A 24,302-nucleotide genomic window follows, 5' to 3' on the forward strand; every position below is an offset into this window, starting at 1 on the left:
AACATATTGAGTTTTATTAAATAATCTAATTAGAACTCTGTGTGGTATAAGTTGGTCATAACTGAAAAACTAAATTGGTACACCGATAGTGTTAAAATAAATGATTTTAGCCCTTTAACTCGAATCGTCGAACTTTGAACAGGTATAACTTTGTACAGAGACATCCTAGCACCCTACTTCTTTTGGCAATATTATTGTCTAAATCCTGAACTATACTTCGGTTTAAGGGGTTATATACAACAGAAGGCTAAGTTCGTGATTTTTTACAGTGTTTTATGCAAATATTATTGAAAGCGAAAGACAGTTTTTAATCCAACATGATTTTTCTATCGAAGATAGAAAAACCAAGTTGGATTAAAAAAAATCAAGGTTGTTGGATTTATAGTCTATCCTCTGAAGTGTGTTTTTTTTTGGCGGAGGTTTGCGGTGAATGCTCTCCAAGCCGCACAGTGTCGCCTAGCCGGACAAAACCTCAAAATTTTATTTTTGATTTTTCGTGATTTAACATTTTTCTCTGCTTCTTAACAGGTTGAATAGGGTCTTCTCAAAATATTAAGTCCCGAAGACGAGAGTTCAATTTTTTACAGAACTTCGAAGGTAAAATAGATGATGAATTCTGAGGAAAACTCTTTTCAAACCTAAGTTATTCAAATGAATATATCTTTTTAGTTAAGTTTCCGATTGGGGTCAAACTGATTTCATTTGAAAGGTTATTCGCTGGATTTATAGCTGCCATTCGATTTATTCGGTACAAGCCTTTCTTCTCGCTCAGACATGAAAAACAAATAATAAATCAAGCAATAGTTTAAAGTTATAATGTTCAAAGTGGCTGTACTTTTTTTTGAAACGGTTCGGAAAGATCGCTTGTTGTTCATTATACTTGAAAATTAGTGTTCTTTCCGAAAATAAATATCTTGTTTTGCCCCTTTCTGCCCCGAGGTATGAAAAAAAGGTGATTTTTCATGATACGTCTGAAGGAGACGCATGATAGCCTTTGACTACCCAGGGTTCGCAGTATAATTTATAGATGTGTCTTATCATTATCAACAATTGAAAAAATGTGTATTCTGCTAAAAAACTCCCCGAACCTAATTTTTTGAAAATGAATTTTTGGAAATAGTGCACTTTATATTCGTAAAAGTTGAATTTTCGAACCACCCTAAGTGCCAAAATTTTGAGGTTTTTAAAAACAAAAAATAAACATCAAATATGAATTCAGCGTCACAAAATTACCCTAATGTGAAGTTTTCATCAAATTCGGGCCACTTTTGAGGTTTTGTCCGACTTTTGTATGGAAGGTGATCACTGTGAGCCGGTTCACTCAACAGAAATCCAAAAACTAAAAAGATAATTGAAGAAAAACGTATTATGGTGTACTTGAACGGATCGGTTTCCCCAAAGAAACATTTTTTCTTACAAAAAAACATTTGGACCAAAAAATTGAGTTTTGTGGTGTTCAAAATTTCAAACAAAAATTTACTGCAAGGAATCGAAATTTTTTGATGAAAAAGGAACCGTTCAAGTAAACGTGAATTTAAATACAAACAATTCAGAAAAAAAGAATATGAAAATCGAATGAATAGCTTTTGAGATATCACGTTAACCGCAAAGGTACTTTTCAAAAAACTTCATTCCGAGATAATTGCGTTTAAAATTTTGTGTTTACTTCATTCGTGGAAGAAACAGCGCGCTGCAAACGGCTGTAATTTAAAGTCTAATGCTCCGATCTGGATGAAATTCCTCAAAGGTACTTTCAGAAGCATGTACTTTAAGGATGTTCAATAAAAGTGTTTTCCGATTTTTTGAGTTTCAACTTTGTATATAAGACTGATACACTGTGGTTTCTAGAATCGAAAATGTTAAAAAATCAGATTTCCCATACAAATTCCTATGCAAATTTCAAATGCAATACGTTACGCCGGGTCATAACCAATCCCTCAAAATTTTGGGGGGATTAGTTATAGACCCTACATGGAACCAAAAAAACTTTGTGCTGAAAAAACGATTATTTTACTCCACCCTATTAATTATAACTAACTAGCTAATACCCATCGCGCGTTGCTGCGATATTCAAGGAAATAGGAGGAAAACACAATTTGATCCAAAGCGCCATCTGGCAAACAGATAATCCCCAACCAATATCACACAAACACGCCACATAACAAATACCTACTGTGAATAAATTTTCACGGAAATCGGTTAAGCCGTTTGGGAGTCTATAAATCATATACATACAAACTTTGACTTATATATATATATATATATATATATATATATATATATATATATATATATATATATATATATATATATATATATATATATATATATATATATATATATATATATATATATATATATATATATATATATATATATATATATATATATATATATATATATATATATATATATATATATATATATATATATATATATATATATATATATATATATATATATATATATATATATATATATATATATATATATATATATATATATATATATATATATATATATATATATATATATATATATATATATATATATATAGATATAGATTAGTTACATTAGTATTTGCGTTTCGACTACGTCTCTTCAGAACCACGGCACTTGACAAATGCACTGAGATGACGCTGGTCCAAAATTGGAAACAATACATATAATTAGTCAAGGTGTTTGGATAATAAATTGGATATTTTCTTGAAATTAGGTAGAATATTTTTATGATTTATTTAACCAAGATTTAAATCAAAGATACAACAGTTGGAAAGGGCTGGAAAAATTGCTATCATTTCGATAATAAAAAAATCTAAACGTAAAATAACATTTACACGCCCCTTGTCAGCTGTCAATCAAAAAATTTTAAAGTCAAATCCGGACACCCTATTTTTTGTCCTGTCCCTATTTTCCGCTTCAGAGATAGAGCTCGTAATCTAAATTGTGCCATTTGTTACTATTTCGAACAACTTAATTATGCACGCAATGCTTTCCTGCTTTTAACTCTTTCGTTTCGGAGGTTTCGTTTCGCCACGGACTTTCGATACGATTGTACAATTGCGATTGTTCAGCTCACAACCACGCAAACCGGGGGATTTGTGATCGTTGCTATGTATAATTTGAACACATTTTAGTTCCGAATACCTGAACTATTCTGATTTTGTTTCGTTTTTTTTTTCAGGGCTACACTGCACTTCACATCGCCATGCAATTTGGCCGCAACGACATCTTCGAACTTCTCTGTAATGTATATAGTAAGTATTTATCAATTTTAGTTCTATCTGAGGTCAATTTTATTGCACATTTCACGCCAAACTGGATTTTCACACGAGTATGTACACTCATTCAAGGTAAGATAAAAGAGCACGTTCACCTCGAATCGCCTCGAAGCATTTCTTGTACCTTGATTTATGAAGCCTACGGGCTCTGAAGACTCAGACGATTCGACGTAAACATGCACTTATATCACACTTGTACGATGGTAAAATTTGAATTGAAATGAATAATACGACTTTTGTGGATATTGTTTTGATTATATTAAATCAGACCACTCCAGGTGATAAGATATTTTGAAAACATAAGCCACCATATGCCACACTATTTGTCATCAGAGTTAAAAATATTCAAATTCATTGAATGAAAATTGACCATATTCAGCCGCATTCATTTTCAATATTCAGTGACGCAGCTGAAAACGTCAAACGAACAAACCGCCCATTCATCCATGCAGATTTTCATTCGTCTCCGTTTATTACACGAAGCGACCGGGAGCAACGAATTAAACGCATCAAAGTAGGCCCTGGCACAATGTACGCGATGATGATTGTTGTTTCATATGCTTTCCCGGCATTTGAGAACATTTTCCTAGATAATTAGTTAAATGAATATATTGTACGATATTAAACTGAATGAATAACATGGATATTTGAATGAATATTTTTTCTATTCACCGCGAGTCACACCAGGTTCATTTTCAGTCGTCAAAAGAGAGCTTCGATTATTTTTGACTCTGTTTGTCATTATAAGTTGACCCCCTCAAATGCACAAAGAATCAACCAATAGGGAAATGTGTTCGGTTGTCGGCACACTTTTATTTTTGGCTCACAACATTACTCAAATTGAACTAGATATGGGAATAAGCAAACCAATGGAAAGCTAGAGGCCTTAGCTAATAACTTATGAAAGAATTTAATTTATTCTGTCAACTTAAAAAAATTTATTAACGATTTAGAAAAATGATATTTTTTTGACATTTTGAAAAATGTGGTCGGTTGTTGGCACCCTAAGAAAATTGACTAAAAACGGAAAAATATGAACTATAATCATCAAGATTCAGAGGCAAAAGGAAATTTATTCATTTCAACAACCATCAAAGGCATTATGAACATCATTCTTCATCAGAACCACAATATGTGTATGTGAAATGTGTATGTGCTTAGTGCGAATACTACGCACTGCTAATGCACTGACGGATCGCATTAACAGCGATTGAGTTAGTTAGTTTCAGGCAGTCCATTTTTTTACCAAAACTTCATACAGATCAGATAAAAGTCAGCCAAAGGAGGAGGGGGGCTACACCACCCCCTCCCCAACCCAAATTGTATGGTCGTGACAATCTGGTATTCAGTACTACCTAGCGGTGAAAACACGATCAGGTGGGCTTTCTTCATGTAACTGTAAAACGCTAAACCGGAAGTCGCCTTCCTGATTTTCAGAATGGTGCCAAAGATCGATCTCTGCTATCTATTCGTAAAGCCCGCTCCAAAATTGCATATTGATTGGGTAATTTCCCCTAGCAATAAGGCTGATTTCGTGACGTGTGAACATGCAATGTGCGCATTACAGTTAACCTTTAAACAGCATTAAAAAAAATCTAACTTTATGAAATGTAACTCTTTTATATTTTTTACTGCTACCTAAGGATCTCGACAATATGGAAAAAATTATTACAGTATATTGTACGTAATCATTTTTTGTTCTGATTTTACAAAATTCTCTTGGTCAAATCTCCCCAGGCCTTAGTCAAGTCTCCCCGCAGTGGGGAGACTTGACCAAAAAAAGATTCACAGAAAAACTTTTATAACTTTTGAAAAAGTAAATTAACAGTTCTGTAAAAAATCATGAACTTGCAAATTATACTTCAATGAATTTTGAACGATTGAAAACTGTTTAGAGATTTGCACACATTTAGCTGAAAACCCGGTCAAGTCTCCCCATGTTCGCTACTGTTTTTCGATGGAATTCGTCTAACGAGCAGCATGTTTTAAAAACTGATGGTTGCAACGGTCATATGACTTTTTATCATATCTTATTTAGACGAAAGGTCTTCCAAATTGTGTGTAACAACATTTAGAAGCAACCAGCCCTCAACCATTTCTCAATATTGCTCGCAAATGATGTTGACGTTGGCCCCAACATCAGTTTTGATTAGATGGGCCCAGGATGCCAATCGTGTACAAGCCGCACTTCACAGTCACTTTGTTGCATTGGAATGGGGTCGATCTTCCCTGGCTGCTCATCATACTGAATAGGATGTTTTATTTATTTAATACCACGCACACCCAAAATCAGCTTAACTTGCAACGATGAGCTTTTGACAGCTAATTGTAAAAAGTTTGCTTGACCAAATGGTCATTTTTGGTTGAAAATTCCAAAATTTTAAGCCATTGCTCAAGCGTATATTTTTAGCAAGATAAAATTATAAAGAAAACTGAACAAATTTTAAAAAAATATTAAGTTGAGATGTCTACTAAGTCGTCAAAAAATCGCAATTTTTTCCAAATGATAAATACACTCAAAAGACAGTTTCGGTTCATATTCCTCATCGGCAAACAGAACCTCTGTGCTTACTATCAAGACATCACTCGGTTTGAGCCAGTTGTTTAGTATTCACGCAAAACGTGTGACTTTTTGGATTTTAGTGCCTAACTAGTGCTAATTTGGGGTACTAGTTTAGATACATCGTCTAACTAGACACCCAGTTGGTGCTAGTTACTGACGAGGGGAATCCGAAACACTAAAACAAAAAACCACACTCTTTACAATTTTCAAAGCGTGCGCGCATTGAAAATAAGTTTATGTAATACAATAATAATAATGCTCACGCTATTGGGATAAGACCGACACACTATCTAAATGGATGGGTTATTTCTCATTCAACTCTTCAATATTCAATGCAAAATTTATGAGAAGTCTATTATTACATTATATTAATAGTAGCAATACACGGAAACTCTTTTATTGTATTCATGTCGACAAGTAAAATTAAGTTTGTTTCATACAAGCATTGCAAAATTTAATGAGAAAGTAATATAACTTATGCTCGTATTTCTGAGAAAAATATTGAAGAACAATCTTCATCGATTGTTGATTAAATCTTACCATTACGAATAGATTTCTATTGATATAACGATTTCTATTGATATAACTAGTTTACTGTGGCCTTCCTATGGAGTTATGCTTCCAAGTGTTCTATATTATAGCGACAAAATAAATCATTCACATGATGTTTTACATTTCAATGACTTTTGTTATTTTATGTTAAATTTTATTTGGCGACTTGGTGTGCTCACCCATAGCTTTCAACACTGCTTCCAAAAGTGTATTTTTGTTGAAAACCGTCGTCCTATATACTTGTTTATCCAAATAACCCCACGAATTTTCGATTAGGTTCAGGTTAGAAGATTGTGGAGACCATTCAAGCATTTAGATCCGGTTCGATTTTAAGAACGCAGTATGTTTCGGATTATTGCCTTGTTGAAAAATAAAATTGGTTGGAATACAAGTTTTCGAAAGTGAAACCTCCAAATTTTCACACAGCGGATCGATGTACACATCAGCAGTCATGATCCCCTTGATTTGAACTGAGCTTCTGACTACACACCATACGAACGATCCCCATACCATGATGTTACCACATCCATGCTTCATCGACTTTTAAATATAATCTTGCTTAAGTGCATCGCCAGAGTTTCTCAAAACTCTCGATCGACGTTTTTGTCCAAAAAGCTCAAATTTACTCTCGTACGTTTATAAGACTCTTTTCCAAAAGTCTACAGACATACCAGCGTATTGTTTGGAAAATTCCAACCACTTCTTTTGGTTCCGTTTGCCACTGAATATGCGTTTAGATGCAAAACAGACATTTTCGACGCTTAAAACGGCAACAACTTAGAAAATCAAGTCAACACTAAATCTCTTCTGTTACCAGAACTTTCACAGCTTACAGTGATACCAAAATTTCCGAATTGGTCAAACTGGTTTTATCGTAAAATGTGAATTTGGAAGTGTATGATTTATTTTGTCTAACTTAAAAAAAGATATAATAATACCTAGCAGAATTTTTTAATCATTTTCAAAAATTTTGTCGCTGCTTATTACATTATGCTTAGTAAAGGAGTAGCGCTAATATGAACGAAAATGTGAACGAAATGAATTACCCTTACGCTCTTATTAGCCCCAGGTTTTCCTTTCTATTTCAACAAATATCTTGAGACAATAAAGTTTGCTTCGCTTTTCATTATATTGTATTGTTCTTGGAATGTCGTGTTTCGCCGGAGTAAAGAAACAAGGAATAATTAAATTGTTCACATGCCGTTTAATTCAATTAAACATAAGCAACACCCCCTACTGTCGGTTGTCTAGAGCTGAAGGTGCTTTTTTACTAGGCGAGTATATTCAAATTAATTCAAAAACCGATAAATCAATCATAAATTCCAAAGCAATAAATATGTGATAACACATGTTAGACTTGCATAGATCGTATTACTTATCAAGATAAATCCAGATTTGTGTAACCCTTTACCCCATCATATCAACAAAAACTCTTTACTGTGGCAAATATGGAGATGCAGAGGTACACACGGTCTTCATAACAACGTTTGTTTCACTAACACTCCTTTCCTTCCCGGAAAAAAATGTCCTTCAATATCATTTCAGAATCTCATATTAAATTATACTTTTTCGTTTCGTTTTGTAATGTAAATATTAATCACGCGCTATTTAATTTTTAATTGTTTAGGTCGGCTTGAGACAATACTGAAGAGAAATAAATGCAAAAAATGAGTTTCCGGGTATTTCAATTATTAACATTCTTATTCTTAACATTCTTGAAAATGCCTAATTGTTATGGTAAACACAATTACATCCAGGTTTTAATGCTTTATTTCAAACAACATATGTTAAATAGAGCTATACAAACAACTAACGACATTTCGCTATATGTACAGCACCTACAGAGTTGCGAAGTTTATTGATTTAATTATAATAGTCGAGTTTGCTATTTATCCATGATTGTGCTACATCTCATGTTTTCTCTGTTAGGACGCTTCACATATCCCTTCCAGTTATAACAGTTCGATTGTTTATTATAGAACGCTCTTATACAAGAATGTTTTCACTCCGTTAAAGCTTTAGAGTCTCAAGAAAGTTTTATAGCACCATTCTCAAAATAAATTTAGCTTTAACAAAAATGTCATAAAGCTATCTTTTGGTTTTGAGCAGGTTGTAAAACGATGTCCTTGTCAAAAGCAATAATAAACCTGGGGTCCGCGGACAACTGCGGGGGTCCGTGAAGAATTATTATTGGAATTTCAAGTAAATTTTCCTAACAGTCTGAAAATAATATATTAATAGCATACAAAACCGATGCAAAACGATGGAGATTCGCCGCAATCCAGGATGGTTTCGAAGAGGCCTGTGTTACGAAAAAAGATTGAGAACCGCTGCATTAGCCATTTTCCCGATAAATCACAATACAGATAATTGGTTTCCAAAAAGTTACATTTTCTTTTGTTTCGATTATAGAGGAATCGAAACCAGATGAGCTGTGTACAGGGCAACCGAATAACCTACAACGCTACGTCCGCCCCTAGTTCTACTCATTCATATTCCAACATCTTACATAAAAACATCTAAGTAAAGTCTACTAAATAATTTTTATCATATCATGAAATAAACCAACATGTCAAACTATCGAAATCTTAAAACTGATTGAACCCACTGCGAAAAGAACCGAAATGTGTCAATTTTATTTATCGAGACCACGGCCGCCAATTATTCGCGCCAAATCAAGCGATAAAGAAAATTAATTGATCGAATCGCCTTGATTGACAGTCGATAACGTACGAAGCGGCGAGTAGTTTGTGATGTGTTCCATGCGTCAACGGAAATTTACGAAGATCCACAAGGCACTCGATTGTTCTCACTGGTCGCGCAGAAGCATCGTCGCCTTCATCTTGCGTGAACACGTGACAGTTCTGGATAATTATCAAATAAAGATATCGCATTTCTTGGAAGCGGTCATTGATGTCTCTTTTCGACAAATAAAGTGTCCATTTGTGGCGATGTACATATCACCGAAATATATTCAAATTTGTTTGATTGCTGATAATGAACCAGTTTTCACGGTGACATTCCGTCTTCCTTTCCACGATTGCTCGAATGTCCAATTCTATACTCCAATAAATTATGAATGAGCTTCAGAGGATCACGGGGATTAGTCAATATACTACCGAAGCACACATTATTATTAATCAATTCGTTTGATTGATTCCATTTACGCCGAACTGATTGATGTATTGTCTTTTCTTTTCCCCTACGATTTAGAGGCTGACCGGGACTTGCTAGACTGGAGCGGCAAAAAAGCGTTGGAGTATCAAAAACAGATGACAAGTGTGTCGGCATCCACCTACAGCAGTGAGTATGATCCCATGTTTGTAGTGAACGAACGGTTCCATTCTCTTCCGTCGAAAAAACTTCTCTCGCCGCTATCACGAGGCGGCACTTTCATGCGCAAGAAAAGTCGCCGCCAGCGTCCTTCCACTGCGACAGGGGTCGAACTGCAACGCACCCATTCAATGCTTACTGTGATCACGCCGGAACATCTATCGCTTGCCACTAACACTAGGCCGGTCGCGTTGAACATCGACGCCGGTAACAGCAGCGGCAACAACAATCGCACTAGCCTCATGGCTCGAGCGCCTGATACAATGAGCCTTATGAGTGGCAGCGCCGGAAACTTGCGTAGAAATGACAAAATCAACCAGAGCTTTTTTCGACGCAAGAAGCCGCACAACTAACTAACGTTTGCATGCCAAGCTGACAACGGGCTTCTGCTATGTGTTTCTTTTACTATGATTTGCCCCTTTTTTCATTCACAGTATTCATTTAACTTAGATAGATGTAGTTCAAAACATTCGTTTTTGTAGTGCTTGCAAATTTTAGCTCATAATCTATTCAATTGTTAAATTTTCCATATAGTTTACATCACTAGTTTTAAGATTTCTTATCCGTGTAATATTATTTCGTTTCATAAAACTGTAATGCATCATTAAATATTATTAAATACATAATGTTGTTTTAATCAAATCTTCGCAATAAAACTGTTTCCGTAAACATTTTGCATGACAAAAACTAATTTAGAAACTTAACACTAACAATGGCGATTTTTTCGGTTTTCTTACTAATCCTCTATATTCATGATTTACCTAGTATATACATTTACATTTATTACCGTTATTGTTTCGAAATTATAAAACGTAGAGTTTTAACAAACATTGTACACTAGGTCATTCAAATTATTCTATATTCTTGAATTTTCTTATTGCTAATCCCAGGCTAAAATCTGTATACATTTTCTGTTTCAGTTTACGATAAATATTTAAACTCCTTAAATTTTCTCTATTTCTTTCTACCAACGCACAACGCCCTTATCATCGACAAATGTATGACATTCAAAACATTACTATGGTGATGGTTTTTAACGTGAAAACAAAAAATGAAACAATCAAGAAATACAAGCAATGAGACTACATGCTCTGAGCAGCGGAAGTTCCACTTGGAGCATTGGATACTGGAGGCAAGTTCCGTGTTTTGGTCCCTTTTTCGTACGTGTGTTGACAGTTGAAAAACTGTAAAAATATATTGCACTGTGTTGCTTGCCTACTGCTTTTTATCAAATGTTAATGCAGCAAACATCGAGCGTATCTATGTATTTATAGATTATATATATAAAAATAGCCGCAACTTCGTGAAACTGCTCCGAATTAGGGTATAAACAGAATGCTCCGTCACGAACGCCTGGAGAAATCCGCGTAACCATGAATTTCTTTTTAAAACAGCGAAGTAATTTTATTTAACTTTTCAAAATGACTGAACCTAACGTTGAGCCAGTTACGGAGCATTCTATTTGAGCGTTGATGCATGCATTTTTGTCGTCTTCTGTTCGCCTTGAAAATACCATTCAAGAAAACTGCACAAGAACGGAAAACTTAATATGTTCAGCGCGTAGCTAAGGAGAAGCGATTCTTGGATAACAACAAAGCCTCAGTGGTGTTCATATTACATTACAGCATATGTGTGCAATTCAAAAGCTATAAACCAACGGGAGATAGTACGCACTCATACGTATATTCTAGTAAGCAGTTGATAGTATTTTAACCACATGTCTTGTTTTTTGTGAAAAACAAAAAGTAACAAATTTACAGAACTAATCAAAATATCGAGTTTCTTTTTTTTTTTTTTTTGGTTTATAACTTACCTATGCAGCATAATCGGGCGATGCTTCTGATTTACACGTCCCACCGTTACAGCTTATTGCTTTTTGCATAAGTTTGGAAGGTGATACAATGTCGATTCGATGACGGGCGATCACATCGATATGCCGCGCCGGGTTCTGACCAGCGGTTGTTGGATACTGGTTGATGGTTTGATCGGCCGGAAAAGTTGCAGTGGATTTTCCGGCGATTGAAGGAACGGCTTTTAGAAGGGAGTGCGGCTTTCGTTCCTTCTTCCTTCTCTCGTTCGTCGTTGGCTGTGCGAAATAGAAAAGATTGCCGTCTGGCTAAACGGGGTCATTAGCACATGGTATGGGTCAATGGCACTTAACTCTGAGAAAATTTACCTTCTTCTGTAGCTTTTTGCACAAACTTTCCTACGCACGTACTCTCGACTTATTTAACTTTGAATTCTACTTGGACGGGAGAAACAAGAATAATTAGCCTACCATTCAAATACGATCACGTCACTTTACCAACTTTGAACAATCGAAACAGAACCAACTACGCGCACTTTCACTGCGTTTGGCGGACTGGGACGAAATGGACTAGCAGCGTTAATCCTCAGATTAGGGAAGGTAATTTCGTACGAACTTACAGGAAGTACGTATTTTCCCGCAAATTTCTTCGGGCAAGTTCGGAAATCAACGACCCTACTAGCTGTTTTATTCTGGCAGCTAACCTTTGGCTCTATCTGTCCCTCTCCATCATGCATTCCAAGCGAAGGATCGTCATGGTTTTCGTCTTCAGGAGAATCTCAACAGGCAATTTAATGTCTTCCCCTCGCGGAGAGGAGTATTTGCTAGGGTGTTGCGCAAGAGTCGATCAACGGTAAGTTGTCTAACTCTTGGCGCAAACAAATCAGACTAGCTCTACTAAATTTGAAAAATATTGCTGAATATGACATAACCGCTACATTACCAACGCATATTTCTTTCTTTGTCCTATTCTTTCGTTCCATAGCTTACACTATTGCACCGTTCTAGCTCAAGCTTCCCGTGCCAGCTCATTGAGTTAACTCGTGCTAGCTCACTGAGCTAGCTCACCGAGCTTGCTCGTGCCAGCTTACCGAGCTAGCTCTTCGTGCTAACTCGTTGTGCTAGCTCTTCGAATCCTACAGCTCGAGCACGAAGGTTACCTTGCACGAGCGGTGTCAGTGCTTATTGTTTTTGGTTCGTTAAAGCGGCCGCTCCGCTCGTGTTAGGCTCTCGTGCTATTCTTCATGCATCCCTGTTTGGAAGACTTCTTTTCCCGGATCTAATTCGTGGATATGTTTGGGCTTTGATCCGTTATTTTTCATAAAAGTTCACACCAATACAACTTATGTGCATTTTCAATATTATCATCACAAAAACGTGTTCTTAGTTTTCACATGACATATTTGAGCACATGTTTCATTCAAAATTCAATATTGATACGAAGAGTTTAAATAACACACGTGGAATGTCTCTTTTGAAAATTTTCATCGTCAAACAATCACATTACCCAGTTAAGCCAAATATTTTTTCTGAGATAGCCATGAATTTCCTTAATTATAGTGTATATACAAGCTTTGAATAGAACTGAATTAAATTTGAGTTGATGTAGTTTTCGATTTCCGGGCACCTGTCTACCCATAGTGCAACGTTTCGAAGGGATACCTCTTTCATCTTGAGGGTGTGAACATTTGAAAATAATTATAATTTCTCCCTAAGGCAAGTATTTTGCAAATTTTCTCAGAACTACAAATATTTTATTTGCCATGTTGGATGTATTACTAAACTTGTTTCCGCGAGTGGCTCTCTTCTACACCAAGATACAAAAAACTATTTATAGACAAAAAATAGTTTTTCTTAAACCTTCGCAATTACATCACACACATGAAATTAGCTTGGATACTAATAAATATTTCAGATTAGCAGAAAAGCTTATCACACAACTTAGAAATGGATAGAGAAATAACAAGATATATGTGAGTCGTAACAATTGCCTCTGAGGGAGAGAGAGAGAGAGAGAGATAGAGATAGAGATGGGGGAGTGGGGCGTGTGAGGAATGGCAAATGATGATTAATGCCGTGACCTTATTTTTATAGGTTAATAGTATTTATATAGGTATGTAGTTATTTTTGCGCCATAACCAGTATAACCTAAATCTTTCAAAAGAGCTAAATTTTTGCTAGAGTTTTGGAATTCAAAAATACAGTTGTTTTCGGTGATGCCACGAGTATAATGTATACGAGTATATGAGAAATCTTTTATCGCACTACTAGGTGTAGTACTTGATCTGTGTATTAATATACCATCCATCATTTACCTCACGATTGAACGCAACGCCTAATCCATGAGATAAATACATGAACTCTTGAAATATTTCACTATGAAGTCAATTCGCACATTATTTTGTCTTTGAAGAATTATTATTAATTATTGATTTTTGAGAAATAGTTAATTTATTATAGAGGTAATTCACAAAATGTTTCCTAAATCGAATTTCTTGAATCACGTAGATATGTTTTATACCCCGATATTCAAAATCGGTTTAGTTTTGCCTCTAAAACACCAGTAAAGCAATACAATACGATCTCCTTTTTATTTGTGAAAATTGGTAAACGAGAAATAAAAAAACAAAATGTCTAATATCTCCGCCGCTCGTGAACAGATTTTGATAATCTATAGCTTGTTAGAAAGGTTGTGGAACGAAATTGCTTTGTTCGAAAGTTATTAGCTAAAAACATGTTACGTTTCGAGAAAATCACCCATATCTCAGAAAGAAAACAACATATCGAAAAACAGAAATAATTATGTCAAATGATCACGTCAGGCCTTTCATTTGAAACTAGTTTCATTAAGATCGGTTCAGCCATTGCTGAGATACCATAATACATAAACACATACATACAGACATTGTCCCAATTTCTCGAGCTGAGTCGATTGGTATATGAGACTCGGCCCTCCGGGCCTCGGAAAAAGTTTTCAAAGTTTGAGCGAATCCTATACATTTCTTTTGTAAGAAATGTAGAAATTCTATAAAAAAATCCCACTGCGGCTTTGCAAACTTAAGCTGAATTAGGCGGAAAATAAAACAATGTTTGATATTTTTTGTTGAAAAACGAAAAGACACACGAACTTCTGCTTTTGATCTTTTATTCGTTTTTTTTTGTTTAATGAAAAATGATTATTTTTCAAAAATTCAAAATGGCGGCTTCAAAAAGACGGATCTCTTCGGCCTCTGCGCGCGAAACATCGTGCTACTTCGCCAAGTGCAGGGCCTCTTGTAGATACCCGAAATAAGAAATCAATATAATTTATTAAAATAGATAAAAAATTGCTATGACTTATACCTAATTTCAATAAATTTTGATGAAAAATAAACCAATGTTTTAAGTGAAATTTGTATCTTTTTTTGCTGTTATCTCGTTTAAAAATTATAAATAATTAATTTTTAATGCCAATGTTAGGTATAAATCACACAAAAAGTATATACTTCCAAACATTTTTTTAATAAAGGAAATCAGTTCAATAGAACAAGACCTACTCGTGGTTTTGGCAGAAGAAATAGGGTTTCGAGAAAAAACGCCATTTTGAAGAATTTTCGAGAAAAAAATCATTTTGTAATCATCGATAAATAATGAGTAAAACATAAAAAGCAGAAATTCGTATATCTTTTCATTTTTCCACAGAAAATACTCAAATATTGCTTTGATTTTCTGCCGAATCCAGGAGAAGGTCCCCCTAAAAATCTTTGAATATTGATTGGATATTATCGGACATAGTTATTTAACTACGAAGGTCAAAGGAATATTTTAAATTAACCTATTCTGGGCGTGTACGAGAAAGAGATGCAACATATGGCTTTATATTGGCATATCTTTGCACTACAAAATCGAATCAATTTGCAGTCTTCAATAATGGTAATCCTTAAACATTAAGGTCAGTGACTCTTACAAAAAGGTGTTTTTGTGAACATGAAAACAACAAGAGAATCAAATTATCTTTTGTGTATTTTTGAACATATATTTATTCAACCAAAAAAATGAATGTCAAAATAAATAAAAATGGCGAATTTTTGAACAACCTCGCGCAGTAGCTAGCCGCAGACAACTCAAACCCCGTGAAGAATTCATTTATCTAACACAAAACAAACTAAATTACTTATTTATTCAGAAGACTTTTCTGTACAGTATTAACAATTATGGTGATTGAAAGTTGCAATTTTGGGTATTTTAGTCTTTTTAAATAAAATACTCGATTTTTCGACCTTTTCCAGCAGTGAGTACGTAAATAATATTGTGAATTGAGGTTTTATTTACAAATTTAATTCAGCCCGCGCACAATTAAGTTGTCATTAAAGCAGTGTAAAACTTGTATACATAGCTTTTTTTAAAGCGTGCATGGAGTTTTGAAAATCATAGTTCTATGAAATGGGCTTAATAATTTTTAGAAGTAAAATAAATCAAATAAAAGAAAATTTACAGGCATGAAATGTTAATCAGCTATACGCTGGAACTTTGAAAGAATATTCTTAGATAATAATTCTAAGGATTTAAGAAAAAACAACGATTTTATGAAGCTGACTGATGCGGAGACCCCCTTAAGATCCCATGCGAGAGAATTCCCAATTTTGGAAGAATAAAACAACCCCTTTTTTCTACCGATTTTTATGAGTAAAATGTCGTTGGATACGAAATGGAATATTCATTCATTAGTGTGAACTGGTATAATTCAGACCTAGTAATGGCTATAAAACTGAAACGTGTCAACCAATTTGTAAATACGTATGCTTTTCTGAAACCCTGATCTATTGCAAACATGTTACTCTAATGTGACTTTTTCCTATCTTTAATCGTTTTGTGGTGTGGTTTTGCGCAAAAGTACGAATTGAATTCGATAACAAAGGCGCAATTTTTTGAAAAAATGTGGCGATACAGAGAGTGTCAGTATATTCACTCAATTTCTATACAATGATGCTATAATTTAACAATATGTCCTCAAACTTTCATGGTAAGATACTGAAGTTTAAGTGAGTGACAGTGAATCTCCGGAAGCGCCTCGCCGAAAACTTGTTTTGCGGTGTACATCATAACTCAAACTCCACTTATCGTACTCAAACTTTTCACAGTTCTTCTTCTTTCAATTTCCCAGACAATGATGAGTTTTTTTCTCAATTTTTGAATTTTTCCGAGCACCTTGAAGTCAAATCTTCGTTAATAAATCCAATTTTTGTTCGGTTAACATGTTATTATAAAAATAATAATTTTGTAAAACACTCTTTTACTTACCCAGACAGTGATGTGCAGAAGAACTGTGCGAAATGTCAAAGCAATTGGTCCAGGAGATTTGGAGTTATGGTGTACACTACATTTTCTAGAGGTGCAAATAAACTGAATAGACTAACACTCTCGGTATCGCTGGTTTATCTCGATATTTTTGTCTCCAAAAATACCTTAACTCTGCTCCTCCTCTTAACAGAATGGTTCGACAAAATATAATATTTACTAATCGTTTTATGAGTTATGCATGGTTGTCTTAAACACAATGTGAACATTCTAATTCGCCAGTGAATTTATGATTTTCATCTAGTCTGTTCTATATTTAAAGGAGTATGAAATTCTGTAATAATATTCTACACTAACATACTAACACAAAATGACAATAACAAGTAGATATTAATAAAAAAAAACTAATTGATTTATTTAACGTAAAGATTAGTGCAAAATTATGCCTACATGTCAATTTTGAATTATATGGATGATGTAAGAAATGAAATAATACTAAACTTTATTTTTCCATGTCGCAAAACAGAAATCAAAGCCAGGAAAAAGCATACAGGTAATATTAGAATACCATATTGACATAGTTCCTCTAAATTACGTAAACATGCTCAATGTTCAAAAATATTTCTTCTCGAACCAAACGTATTTAGAAAAAGACTCGGGATTCCTGCGGATTGGCTCTCTGAACGTTCGAGTGAAGAAAACGACCGAAGCCTTCAGCAACTTTTTGGGAGTTGGGACCAACACGACGCGTCTCCCGCAGACCCTGAGAACTAGTGCACCACCAAGTTCCGCATACTTCGAGAAACTCCACAAGAGCTGGGGATCCGCTGACAATATACCGGTTCGTGCAATACACCAAAACAAGCGTAAGCCTAACGCACAAGAATTACTCTACTTTCAGCATGAACATGGGGCAATGCCACCACCGAAATACGACTCCGTAAAAAAACGTCGACCGAAGCGAGACGCCGAGTACGATCCCATGAACGATCATTTCAGTCAGAGCGTACCGACGACACCGAGCCAGTCACGAGCACCCATAGGCATACTGTCAGAGAATCCCGACACCGAATCAGAAAATCCTGGCGATTCTGATTCAGATACAGCCTGCGGCTTCGATTCCAACTGGAGGCCTACTTATATCTAATATAGGACACTGGTTATGCCAGATTTCGAACTAAATATACTAGATTTCGTGATTGCTGTTGATGTATATTTAATATTATGATATTATTAAATGAATTTTATGACCAACACATTAGTTTTGATTAAAATTTCCACTGGATTGCAATTTCATTATTAACAGTTTTACGTGCTTTTCTCAACGTTGTGCAATTTAAACTTTTGACCAGTTGAAACGCAGAATTAAACTAATATAAGTTTTATTTGTTAAAAATACTATGAAGACCGTTTTATTAACTCCTTGATGTATTTTATGCTCTTAAAATGGTAACTTTAAGGGTCAAAATCGAGTTTAACCGTTATGTGCCCAACAAAAAACACCTTTAACATGCCAACGAGGGTACCCGGGTACCCACGAATTGAAATGCTCATAACTATGGCTTCCTTTAACCGATTTGGACACTTTTAGATATTTTGGATTCAGGAAATTGTCTACTTTTTGATTCTGTAAAATTGAACCGAATGAATGGATCTGGTTCTTTATAATCCGGATTTTCCGGAGTAATGTTCCAGTACTGGGTTATGATTTGTAAATTTTAATAATGTTCTGGCAATATGAGTATCAAAACACTTCAAATTGTCTCGGAAGCCTGTTATTTGTTGTTACGGTATCCTATGGCAGTTGGAAAAATGGAATGGCGACTCACGGGCTAACGGGGACCTGCTCCGGAATATCCGTTCCGGGGTCAAATCACCAAATGGTTCCAAAACCACAAGATATAGCCTACTGATGCAATTCCAAGAATTTTGATACTCATATTACTAGTATTCCATTGAAATTCATAAATAGTATCCCAACACTGGAACATGCTTCCGGAAATCCGGATTCTCGGGAACCAAATGATGTAAGCCGATTTATTTTTATCAAGTCTAAAAGTGGATGAGTTCCCGAATCCAAAACACCAAAAAGTATCAAAATCGGTTGGAAATTACCTTAATTATTAATATTTCAGTTTTGTGGGTACCCGGGTTCGCGCGTCGGCCTGTTACGTAGTAAAAAAATTCAGGAGCCCCTCCTCACTCCCCCTTACTATATCAACACTATTATTAACCCAAAAGCTTGACTTAGGGAAGTTCTAAGATGTCGCGAAGTTTCAATTTTCAGCTATGGATAAAACATGGGAATTTTATTAATTGAAACCTAAAAAGGTACCTGGGTACCGCATCGGACACATAACGGTTAAACACTAACAAAATCAAGGGTAGACAAAATTGGAGACAGACAAAATTACGTGCACTGTATCACAAAGTGGCGGACTTATTGATCATTGAGTGAAGCGGCCCATCACTATAGTACCTCATTGGATTGTGTGGCGTTGTTACGATAAATTAGGCGCATTACCTTGAAATACCCATCCATATTAATACTTTTACAGGATGATAGCCAGATCATCTAACTTGGTATTGTAAATGTACCTAATTGTAATAATTTATATTAATAATATTTTTGGAACAAGCTCCCGTAGTAACCTAGGGAATGACGTAACGAAGAACGGTGCAAAATTTCAAAGCGATTCGCCCAATATACTTTGAGTTATGATGTACACCGCATTTTTCCGAGGCGTCTTCGGAGATTAACTGTCATTCACACAATTTCCAATATTTTAGAAAAACAAATTTGGTAATGTATATAACATTATTGGACAAAAATTTACTGAATAGTCGAACACTCTCTGTGTCGTCAAAAAAATATTGAAAACAGATTGTTTTTCACAGAAAATTCCTTCTTAACCACTAGGCCCCTTGTGTAACTAACTTAGACAAAACTTCGTTTAAATATTAACTACCTTTCCCGGCAGTTTTCGGATCAAGTCGATAATAACATTGTCCATCAGTTTGTAACTTAGTGTTGTTCGAATGTCCAAAGTACCATCCAGAATCAAAAATGTGAACTAGTTGTTTTGTAAGACCTACGTTTTCAAAAAATTCTGGACCCCCTGCCGATTATTTTGCACTGTTACCAAAAAATCGAATGGGGAAAATAAAACTGTACCGTAGTATTGAAACGTTGGAAGTATTCAAGTTTTCTACAAAATAGAAATAAAAATTCCGCCATTTTATGAGAAAAAAATCCTTAACTGAAAAATTATTTTGAAAACTCAACGTAGGGGTTAGCGATTTTTACATAGAATGTGTATGCAAAGTTTGAAATAATTCGGTTAAGTAGTTTTTGAATAGAAGTTAACACCGCAAATCGTATTTTCCCAGAGATGTTCTACAAAAAACTTAGTCACCGAGTCGCTTGTCGATATTCTTCATAGAAAAATTACAGAATATTATTGGAATGATGCATTATAATATACAAAATTTTGATCAATTCGCTTCACCCAAATCTCTGAAAAAATCATAAAAGAATGTGTTTTTTCACGCCGAAACCCTTACCCGCCCCCTTATTAGTTTCAACCCATTGTAGAAATTTGCAAAGACCTACCACTTTCACCGAAGCCAACAAATTCGATTACGCCTAATTTTTTACTATCACTTTGCAAACTGAACATTCAAAATTTTTATCTAGACGTATTTCCTTAAAGCTCGTAATTATCTAGTATCAATTTAGGCGTGAACCAGCAAAGCGCATGATCTGCACCGAACGCAGCCAACAAGTTGACAACTACCTACATATAGCACCAATGCGCATATCTACAGATGTGGTTGAACGTCATATTTGAATGTGTTAGTAGCGGAAAAAATCGAAAAAAGTATGTAGACGGCTACGGCTCATGACGTACAAGTCGAATGACACAAAAATTACATCACTAGCTGGTGTAAAATAATAAACAAAGGCGGCAAAAGCAAATGGGTTTGTTTTCAACCACGAAACTTTATTACTGTTCGTGAGACCGACCGACAAGAACTCAATGGAATAATCAATATATTACGTAATAAAGTTACAGAAACCACGAGTAAGAGAAAAATAGCATTGCCACACCTATGTAGAATTCCAAACATTGAAACCAGAGATGCCAGATTTGCAGACAAGTCTGCAAATTCGCAGACTTTTAATTTAAGCTGCAGATTTTTTCGATGACGCAGATATTTGCAGATTTTTTAGTTTGGTTGCAGATATTTGCAGATTTTTTAGTTTGGTTGCAGATATTTACAGATTTTTGAATATAAAGGCTTTTGGTTACACTAGCTTTCCTGACAATTTTTGTTCTTCCCAGACTTTTAAAATTATTATTGCAGACATTTGAAAAAAGTACCTGGCATCTCTGATTGAAACAGAACCTGACACTCAAACACGAACGGAAAATTTAGCCACATGTTTTTGTTTACAGTTTTACCGAGTTTCAGAAACGCAGCAGATTACATGCGGTACCATTATTACTGCTAAATTTAGGCTTGTTTTTCTATCAATATATCATAAAATACTGCTATAGTAATGGGCAAAAAGGATAAAAACAAGAAAAAGGGAAAAGGCGCAGAGAAAACTGCCATGAAAACGGATAAAAAGCTTGCAAATCGACAGAAAAAGTTGATCACAAAACTCGGTGAGGTAAGAACATGTCAAATTATTAAGGATTTTGAATTATATTTTAACAGTGCATTACACCAGTGTAGGCCCATATAAAAACGAAAACGCTATTAAAACATTTCTATATTATAGGACGACATAGAAAACATTGTGGCCAAGTACGAGTCGAAGGAAACCAAATCGTCAGATTTAATCGAATCTGTGTGTGCTCCTCCAACAGCTCGCGTTAACTTCTCGATCGTCTCTCATCCTGACAAGGAAGAACTATTTATCCATGGTGGTGAGTTTTTTAACGGTCAGAAAACAGTGGTCTACGGAGAATTTTTTAGCTACAATATAGCGAAGAATGAGTGGAAACAGCTTAAATCTTCGACATGCCCTGCACCCCGAAGCGGTCATCAGATGATATCCGTCAGTACAGATGGTGGTCAGATTTGGTTGTTTGGAGGAGAATTTGCATCACCAACGCAACTGCAATTCTATCACTTCAAGGACATGTGGGTGTATCGGATCGGGAAAAAACAGTGGGAAAAAATTAATGCCGCAAATGGTCCCAGTGCCCGAAGCGGTCATCGGATGGTCGTTACGAAAAAAACCATTTTTGTCTTTGGTGGCTTCCACGATAACAATAATTCATACAGATACTTCAACGATCTGTATGCATTTTCTCTTGAAACTTACACGTGGAATAAGGTTGATGTAGTTGGAACTGGACCAGCGCCGCGGTCTGGATGCTGCATGATTGCCAATTCTGATGGTAAAATTCTTATATGGGGTGGGTACTCGAAAGCATCAGTTAAAAAGGAGATCGACCGAGGAGTTACTCATGCGGATATGTTCTCTCTGACGTTTGATAAAAGTAATACAAAATCATATAAATGGACCAATATCAAACCGGGTGGTAAGAAACCTCCACCTCGAAGTGGAATGAGTGCAGCAGTTGCAGCGAATGGCAAAGTTTACACTTTTGGCGGCGTCATGGATACTGAGGAAGATGAAGAAGATGTCCGCGGTATGTTCAGCAACGAGGTTCATACACTTGATCCGGCATCACACACGTGGAGAAAGCTGGACATCTCTTTGAAAAAAGCCCATAAGAAGCAAGATACTGAAATGCTTGAAACTAAACCCGCAGAAGAAAAAACTCTCGTTTTCGATGATGGTGTGTTTACGATGTCTGTCGGAGGATCTTCCAAAATTACTTCTGATACTAGGAATAAACCCGAATTGACTGAGCTACCGGGACCTTCTCCGAGAATGAACGCAGGCATTGTTGTTTGCAAAAGTACTTTGTTTATCTACGGTGGTCTTTACGAATATGGAAGCCGGCAGTATACGCTGAGTGATTTTTATTCGTTAGGTAAGACTGCATTCAATCAAAGATATTAACGAGAAAGATACCCAGCTTCGATATTTTCCATACATTCAATTGGAGACATCCCTTATAACCTATTAGTACCTGTTGGCTAATATCTACTACTGGGCTTTTTCTCTATGAGTTTAACAAAGATTCGCTCGTTAGGCCGTTTAAATGTCAAGTCGCTTGATCTAGAGCTTAGGTAATGCGCTGCAGTGAGCGAAATTCCAACTAGTGTATGCTCAAAACAGTGTCTTTAGTTTTTCGATGAAGTTGGGTATCTTCCTTCTTATTGATATCTTTGATCAATATTACATGGATCATCAGTCATATTATATGAGCTACGATGGATTGATCTAATGAACGAGTATCATTCACGAGTATTATTATCCTCTTACCTGTTACTAATTCTAGAATTATACAATCATACTTGAAAATAGTTTTCACTTGCAATTCGAAAAGATTCAAACGATTCATACATGCATTGATGCTCAAGTTAACGATCAAAAGTTTATGGAAAAAATTCAAAAAAAAAATCCTAATAAAATATTTACAAATATTCATGAGTAATTTTTTTTTTAATTTTGCAGATCTCCATAAGTTAGATCAATGGAAAACTTTAATTGCAAATAGTCTCACGGAATGGCTTGGTTCTGATAGCGAAGACAGTTCATCGAACGAAGAAACCGACGACGACGATGAAGAAGATTCTGATGACGATGATAGCGATTCAAATGAGGACGATAGCTCAGAAATGGATACTGAATAACAACAATTGCTACCTGAGGCTTTAAGACATTTCTCTAAAACTATCTGATGCACAGTTCTGTCACCGAGCTGACATACAGAGAATGTTTCCAATGAGCGTAGGAAAAAAAACTGTCATTTTGAAATGCCATCAGCAAGCAGCAACTTGCTACTAGCTGGAGCTACGATCGACTAGCGATGGTGCTTTTCAAAGTATTTTCGTTTAAAAATATCTGTGGTTTTGTTATTTTATAAATAAATCCTATCATCCTATTATAAATAAATCCTATTCAAATCATTTCACGCAAACTACTTAGGGGTTTAAGACAGCTGAAGTCTTATGTACAACTTACAGCCAACCTAAACTTTTGAACAAGCTCTGATGGAAAAGTTATTTTCGATTTGTTTACCTCCACCTAGGGTAACGAGGGTATTTTGGACCACCACCATATTTTGGACCATTTGACTTTATTTTGTACTATTTACCACATAAAGTTCATAATAAAGTGTTGCGAACGTAACTCATACATCATTATAATAAAAAGCATTTCTCATATTTTTACATTGAAATAGTAGGATAAGAACCAGTAAATAGAAAATGAAAACGTTTCTGCACTTACGAAGAATCGGTCCAATATCAATAGGATGTGGGTTGGTTATAACCAACGTTAAAGAGTTATTCTTTCTTATGTTTATAAATTTTAATCAAGTAAATATGGTCATTACCC

General features: G+C 35.3%; 2 protein-coding genes across 2 annotated transcripts in view; both read left to right on the forward strand.

The window, feature by feature from the left end:
- The window catches only part of LOC131687864 (uncharacterized), a gene marked incomplete at its 5' end in the record, with an annotated part of 88,903 nt that extends 70,836 nt beyond the window's left edge, over nt 1-18,067 (forward strand). The window contains 6 exons of the mRNA XM_058971950.1: nt 3,185-3,257; nt 9,610-10,079; nt 16,544-16,557; nt 17,242-17,366; nt 17,461-17,654; nt 17,715-18,067. Of these exons, the coding sequence (XP_058827933.1) occupies nt 3,185-3,257; nt 9,610-10,079; nt 16,544-16,557; nt 17,242-17,366; nt 17,461-17,654; nt 17,715-17,960 (1,122 nt within the window). The remainder of the gene's footprint in view (nt 1-3,184; nt 3,258-9,609; nt 10,080-16,543; nt 16,558-17,241; nt 17,367-17,460; nt 17,655-17,714) is intronic.
- Nucleotides 18,068-20,948: 2,881 nt separating this feature from the next.
- On the forward strand, nt 20,949-24,053 carry LOC131690142 (kelch domain-containing protein 4). The gene is made up of 3 exons (XM_058975691.1): nt 20,949-21,491; nt 21,603-22,830; nt 23,418-24,053. Exons 1-3 carry the CDS (start codon nt 21,378-21,380, stop codon nt 23,594-23,596), a joined length of 1,521 nt encoding a protein of 506 aa, XP_058831674.1. The 5' UTR covers nt 20,949-21,377; the 3' UTR covers nt 23,597-24,053.
- Nucleotides 24,054-24,302: the final 249 nt, after the last annotated feature.

This window comes from Topomyia yanbarensis, chromosome 3, assembly GCF_030247195.1.
Source record: "Topomyia yanbarensis strain Yona2022 chromosome 3, ASM3024719v1, whole genome shotgun sequence".
Taxonomy (NCBI): domain Eukaryota; kingdom Metazoa; phylum Arthropoda; class Insecta; order Diptera; family Culicidae; genus Topomyia; species Topomyia yanbarensis.

Excerpts from the sequence above, each read along its gene's own strand:
- LOC131690142 (XM_058975691.1), top strand. The coding sequence starts at position 21,378 with ATGGGCAAAAAGGATAAAAACAAGAAAAAGGGAAAAGGCGCAGAGAAA. Across the intron at positions 21,492-21,602 it reads TGATCACAAAACTCGGTGAG|GACGACATAGAAAACATTGT; the intron begins GTAAGAACATGT and ends TCTATATTATAG. Across the intron at positions 22,831-23,417 it reads GAGTGATTTTTATTCGTTAG|ATCTCCATAAGTTAGATCAA; the intron begins GTAAGACTGCAT and ends TTAATTTTGCAG.